This window comes from Symphalangus syndactylus, chromosome 4, assembly GCF_028878055.3.
Source record: "Symphalangus syndactylus isolate Jambi chromosome 4, NHGRI_mSymSyn1-v2.1_pri, whole genome shotgun sequence".
NCBI lineage: Eukaryota > Metazoa > Chordata > Mammalia > Primates > Hylobatidae > Symphalangus > Symphalangus syndactylus.
The window spans coordinates 45,344,267-45,351,403 of record NC_072426.2 but is presented as its reverse complement, the minus strand read 5'-3'; the positions used below and the strand labels follow the sequence as shown (position 1 = coordinate 45,351,403).

Here is a 7,137-nt window from a genome sequence, read left to right as displayed (position 1 = left end):
AGGAAAATGTTACTGAGGACTTCTGTGCCCTCACTATCTGCCTAAGTGATTTCTTTTTAACTTCTGTATCATTAGGAGGTCCATACATGCCCCCAAGGAAGGGCGTCGAATTCAGGGAGTCAAGCAGCACTGGTCTGTAGGACCTACTTCCACGGCACCTCACAAGGTACTTTAGCCAGCCACTGGTAACAGGGTCGAGCCTGCCCGAGTTGGGCTGGAGCTCTCTGGGGGAGGGGTGCACCACCATCTCTGCTGTTTGGTTGTTTCAGCCATTCCAGCCTGTGGGCTTTGGAGAGTCCAAATAGTCCAGACGAGGAAGGGTCCCCCTAGTGCAGCACAGCAGCTTTGTCAGAACATAGCCAGACTGCTTCTTTAAGTGGGACCCTGATCCATTCCTCATCACTGGGTGGGACCTCCCAGCCAAGGCCTCCAGCCACGCCCACCCACACTTATTCTACAGACAGAGCTCTGATTTCTCCATGGGACAGAGTGCACAGGAGTAGGGGTGGGCTGCCACCTTGGTTGTTTGGACAAGTCAGCCATTTCAGCCCATGGGCTTTGGAGAGTCCAAACCGACAGGGGCAGAGGCGGTTCTCCAGCATGACAACGCTGTTTTGGCAAGGTGTGGCCAGATGGCTTCTTTAAGCAAGACTCCAATCCATCCCTCCTCACTGGGCAGGACCTCCCAACTGGGGGCCTCTGGCCACCCCTGCCTGTGTTCTGTGGCTGACAGAGTTCTAATTTCTCCCTGGGATGGGGTGCTCAAGGGGCAGGGCAGGCTGCAACCTTGGCTGTTCCAGTGTCTCAACCAGTCCAGCCTGTGGGCCTTAGAGAGCCCAAACCGATCGGGGGCTGAAATCCCCCACACAGCATAGCTGCTCTATTAAAAAGCAACCAGATCGATTCTTTTGTTTGTTTGTTTGTTTGTTTGTTTGAGACAAAGTCTCACTCTGCCATCCAGGCTGGTGTGCAGTGGCGCGATCTCGGCTCACTGCAACCTCTGCCTCCCGGATTCAAGTGATTCTCTTGCCTCAGCCTCCCGAGTAGCTGCGATTACAGGTATGGGCCACCATGCCTGGCTAATTTTTGTATTTTTAGTAGAGGCAGAGTTTCCCCATGTTGGCCAGGCTGGTCTCAAAATCAAGGGATGGAGGAAAGTTTACCAAGCAAATAGAAAACAGAAAAAATCAGGGGTCACAATCCTAGTTTTTGACAAAACAGACTTTAAACCAACAAACATCAAAAAAAGACAAAGAAGGGCATTACATAATGGTAAAGGGTTCAATTCAACAGGAAGAGCTAACTTTCCTACATATATATGCACACAATACAGGAGCACCCAGATTCATAAAGCAAATTCTCAGAGACCTTCCAAGATACTTAGACTCCCACACAATAATAATGGGAGACTTTCACACCCCACTGGCAATTTAGACAGATCATCAAGACAATAAATTAACAAAGATATGCAGGACCTGAACTCAGCTCTGGGTCAAGTGGACCTGATAGATATCTACAGAGCTCTCCACCCCAAAGCAACAGAATATGCATTCTTATTGCCACACGGCACTTGCTCTAAAATTAATCACACAATTGGAAGTAAAATACACCTCAGCAAATGCAAAAGAACTGAAATCATAACAAACAGTCTCTCGGACCACACTGCAAACAAATTAGAACTCAAGATTAAGAAATTCACTCAAAACCATACAACTATATGAGAACTGAACAACCTGCTCCTGAATGACTTTTGGGGTAAATAATGAAATTAAGGCAGAAATCAATAAGTTCTTTGAAACTAATGAGAACAAAGATACAATGTACTAGAATCTCTGGGATTCAGCTAAATTAGTGTTAAAGGGGAAAGTTATAGCACTAAATGCCGCATCAAAAAACTAGAAAGATCTCAAGTTAACATCCTAACATCACAACTAAAAGAACTAGAGAACGAAGAGCAAACCACAAAGCTAGTAGAAGACAAAAAATAAGATTAAAGTTGAATTGAAGGAGATAGAGACATAAAAAATCCTTAAAAAAATCAACAAATCCAGGAGCTGGTTTTTTGAAAAAAATAGTAAAATAGATAGACCACTAGCTAAACTAATAAAGAAGAAAAAGGAGAAGATTCAAATAAACACAATCAGAAATGATAAGGGGGCTATCACCAGTGACCCCACAGAAAAACAAACAACAGATAATATTATAAACACCTCAGATAATATTATAAACACCTCTATGCACATAAACTAGAAAATCTGGCAGAAATGGATACATTCCTGGGCACATACACCCTCTCAAGACTGAACCAGGAAGAAATCGAATCCCTGAATAGACCAATAATAGGTTCCGGAATTCAGGCAGTAATAAATAGCCTACCAAACAAGTTCATGTCTCATTTCCAATTTCTGATTTTCACAAATTCAATCCAGGTTGGTTTCATTTAGCCTCAGGATCCCTCTAAGTTCATTCAAGAATTTTGGGCTTTAACAATTACCTTTGACTTAACCCGGAAAAACATATTCATTGCATTAACTACTTGCTGTTCCCATGAAGAAAAATCATGTGTATGGTCTTTAGCTCGAGCTTGGGCAGAGGAAGCTCATGCTTGTAACCCTAATGGTAATAGATCCAGGGCAGAATCTGTCCCTGACACAGAATCCGATTTGGCAATACCAGGCTGCCAATGATGACCCAAACAGAGGCAGGGGCAGGCAAGATTATATGATAAATTGTGGGAAGGAATGAAAAAGGCTGTAATAAAACCTGTTAATTTCTCTAAATTACGAGAAATCACGCAGGAGCCATCTGAGAACTCCACCCTTTTCCAAGCTAGGCTGGTGGAGGCCATGCATACATATACAAATTTAGGCCCCAAAAGCCCTGAGGGCCAATCCATTCTAGCCGTACACTTTATAAGTCAGGCTTCCCCAGACATCAGACAAAAAATCCAAAAATTAGAGGAAGGCCCAAAAACTCCTTTTGTACTTTATTAAATACAGCCTTTAAGGTTTTCAGTAACTGGGAGAAAACATCAAAAATAAAAATGTCTCAATTGGAAAAGGAAAAATGCCACTGCCAAGATAATTACATGGCGACAGCATTGGCATATTCTTTTTCATTAGTTAATAATCCCAAGGCTCGTCCCTATATTACTAACAGAATGAGGGCCTGTCATCACTGCAGAAATCCAGGACACTGGAGTACAGATGTCTCAAACCTCCAGGTTACAAGTCACCCCGGGGACCCTGTCCTCATTGCAGACAAGAGGGTCATTGTAAGAGCGAGAGTCCCTCTCCCCATCATGAGGTGAGGCACTTCTTCCTTCTGGGCTGTAACAGCCAAAGCCTTACCAACTTATCCAACAAGCGGGTTCTGCAGAACAAGGACAAGGGCAACAACAAGGACAAGCACCTCTAACTCTATTCCTGGATTATGATCAACTTCTGAAAGTCATCCTCTAGATGACTTTCAGAAGTCATGCATCCAGCCCCTATCTTTTCCATCTCTATGGATGAGCCTCAGGTAAATCTGATTGTGGCTGGCTGGGCGCAGTGGCTCACGCCTGTAATCCCAGCACTTTGGGAGGCCGAGGAGGGCAGATCACGAGGTCAAGAGATCAAGACCATCCTGGCTAACACAGTGAAACCCCGTCTCTACTAAAAATACAAAAAATTAGCCGGGCGAGGTGGCGGGCACGTGTAGTCCCAGCTACTCGGGAGGCTGAGGCAGGAGAATGGCATGAACCCCAGGGGGCGGAGCCTGCAGTGAGCCGAGATCGCGCCATTGCACTCCAGCCTGGGTGACAGCGAGACTGTCTCAAAAAAAAAAAAAAAAATCTGATTGTGGCTGAACAAGACATAATGTTCCTCACAGATACAGGGGCCAGTTATTCAGCTTCAAAAGTTTATTACTGCCCAATGTGCCAGTTCTCCATTTTCCTCATGAGTATTGATGGAAACCCCCAATAAGGCTATTTCACACTGCCACTCCCTTGTAAAATGGAAGGCTATTCCTTTACCCACCCACTTCTTTTTAGTCCTGCCAAGCCATCCTGTTTCATTATTAGATTGTGACTTACAAAGTTACAAGCAATTTACAGCTAAGACCGCAGCTGTATTAACTCACATTTCACCAAAAGAGCCACTGCAGTCTATAGAACCTCATATTCTAAAACAAGTGCCATTTGAGTTTTGGAATATTTTTATTCCTGGTCATTCAATATCAGCTGCCCCCATCATCATTCAGCTTAAAAATCCCAATAAGTTCCCCAGAACCTCCCAATACCCCCTGAAACTAGAAGAACAAAAAGGGTTACAGCCCCTAGTAACAAAATTTTCAACCCATGGATTATTGCACCCATGCAACTCACCTTGCAACACTCTCATTTTAGCTGTAAAGAAACCAGATATCCTCTCTCCAGTCCATGCCTCCAAGATGACAAAGAAAAGGAACAACGGTCTCGCCAAAAAGGGCCACAGCCATGTGCAGCCTATTCGCTGCATGAACTGTGCCCGACTCGTGCCCAAGGACAAGGCTATTGAGAAATTTGTCATTCGAAACATAGTGGAGCCCGCAGCAGTCAGGGACATTTTTGAAGCGAGCATCTTCAATGCCTCTGTGCTTTCCAAGCAGTATGTGAAGCTACATTACTGTGTGAGTTGTGCAATTCACAGCAAAGTAGTCAGAAATCAATCTCATGGAGGCTTCAAGGACCCAACACCCCCACCCTGATTTAGACCTGTGGGTGCTGACCCATGACCCCCACCAAAGCCCATATAAGGAGCTGAGTCCTTAAAGACTGAAGACAGACTATTCTCTGGAGAAAAATAAAATGGAAATTGTACTTAAAAAAAAAATGGCTCCTACTGACAAGTACAGGACCTTAGAATTGTTAATGAAGCTGTTATTCCTATTCATCCTATTGTCCCAAACCCTTACACTCTTTTTGGACAAATTCTCTCCATCACAGCTTGATTTACTGTACTTGATCTTAAGGATGCCTTTTTCTGCATTCCTGTACACCCAGATAGCCAATTTTTGTTTGCTTTTGAATAGCAAGACTCAGATACTCAACTAGCTCAAAGTTAACTTAGACAGTTCTGTCCCAGAGATTCAGAGATAGCCCCCACCATTTTGGATAGGCCCTAGCTAAAAACCTGTCTACCCTGCAGTTTCTCCCAGATAGCAATCTACTCCAGTATGTGGATGACCTGCTAATCTGTAGTCCTAACAAGGCTGTTTTAGACCAAAATACAATATTAGTACTAAATAAACTTGCTGAAGGTGGCTACAAAGTATCTCCTTCTAAGATACAAATATCCACACAAAGGGTTCAACTTTGGGTCTTATTTTAACATTCAGTACAAGAGCCCCTAAGCATTTGTAAAAATCTTACCTTAAACGTGACAACTCCAGGAACTAAACAACAGCTTCGGTCCTTTTTGGGTATGGCCAGGTTTTACAGAATACGGATTCCTTCTTTTGGATTAATAGCAAAACCTTTGTATGAATCCCTCAAGGGAACTGAGGAGCAACCTCTGTTCTAGACTAATGTTATGAAGCATGCTGTAAACACTTAAAAACAGGCTTTAATCTCAGCACCAGCCTTAGCCCTAGCAGATCTGACCAGGCCTTTATTTTTGAATGTACACGAATAAAGGGGAATAGCTTTGGGAGTCTTAGCCCAAGATCTAGGGCCCTTTAAGTGCCCTATAGCATATTTTTTAAAAACTTTAGACCTAGTATCCCAGAAAGGTCATTCCCCCTCACCCCAGCCTAAGAGCCTTAGCAACAGTGGCCCTGTTAATCCAAGAAGCCTCAAAAATATGTTACCTGCCCCACCTGGGCTCTCACGGCTTTGCAGCACTGCTAATAATTATTTAAACCCTTTTCAAACTTCAGCCCTATCCCATCTTAATAATTCTCTTCTTTATGGTGATTGTACTCTGGGAACAATAGCTCATACCCAAATCAGTGTCTTGAACATAACTTCCAATTCAGAATTCCATTCTAGAAGAAAAAGGGCCCTAGGACTTAGTGTGGCCAGAATTGTGGGAACTATTGCAACTCTCACCCCTTTACTTACCATGAAATCTCGATATGGGAACTTACCACCTCCCTTGAAATAGCCTTAGCAAAAACTGGCACAAGTCTATCAGCACTAGAAAAGTCTTTACACTCACTAGCAGGAATGGGTTTAATAATAGACAAGCTCTAGATTACTCCCTAGCTGAACAAGGAGGAGTCAGTGCTGTCATCAAGAAGACCTGCTACACCTATATTAATGTGTCTGGAGAAGTGGAAACTAAAGTCCAAGAAATCTTCAAACAAGCCAAATGGCTACACACACTTTCCCAAAATAACCAAGACTGCGCCAAAACCTCTACTGATTGGTTTCCAAAAATCACTTGGCTTCTCCCATTGCTTGGACCTTTATTCCTTGTCATTATTCTTTTGAAATTTGGTCCCTGGCTTTTTAATGCTCTCATTAAGTTTATATCTTTCAGATTACAACAATTTCACCTACAGATGACTATGCAATCTCAATACCGGCCTCCTGTTGGTATCTGGTCTTCCCCATCTCTTCATGAATGAGTTTTTCATGACCCTTCATTCCCTTCATGACAGAGAACAAGAAAGGGTAAAACACAACCTATATCTTTAATGCCCCCTTTCAGTAGGGATTAGCCAGACGGACTCAACGCCACTTTTCACAGTGGCATTTTCCCTTTCTTGAGACCCCAGTAGGCAGCAGGTAGACATGAGCATGGGGGAATATAGAGGGTCAAAGATTTGACTAAAATATTTGTCAGAGGAAAAATGAGGAATGCAAAAGTCACTTGTTGAACATCGAGCAGGCCCCAGAGAAACAAACTCCTTATCTGAGGAATTTAGAAGTATAATGAAAGAAGTGAAGACCACCCGGTGAGCATCAAACAGTCTATTGGGAAGCAAACTCCTTATCTAGGAAATTTAGAGGTAAATTAAACTTCCCTAATACCTAAAGTTGTCATCCAGTTCCAGGTCTCTTTCAAAAAAAAAAAAAAAAATTGTAAGTAAATAGAAATTCTATATATCTCCAGAATGCCATGCCAAAACTCATTGTGCAACCTTTGCTGACATTAGGGCACCAAAATG

General features: G+C 43.1%; 1 protein-coding gene across 1 annotated transcript; it reads left to right on the top strand.

Annotated features, from left to right (window-relative positions):
* The first annotated feature begins 4,434 nt into the window (after positions 1 to 4,434).
* Positions 4,435 to 4,832, top strand: LOC129480219 (small ribosomal subunit protein eS26-like). Its single transcript, XM_055273946.2, has one exon. The coding sequence runs from the start codon at positions 4,435 to 4,437 to the stop codon at positions 4,729 to 4,731; it is 297 nt and encodes a 98-aa protein (XP_055129921.1). The 3' UTR covers positions 4,732 to 4,832.
* The last annotated feature ends 2,305 nt before the right edge of the window (positions 4,833 to 7,137 follow it).

Bases quoted from the DNA above. Each gene is read 5' to 3' on its own strand.
- LOC129480219 (XM_055273946.2), top strand. From the start codon at position 4,435: ATGACAAAGAAAAGGAACAACGGTCTCGCCAAAAAGGGCCACAGCCAT.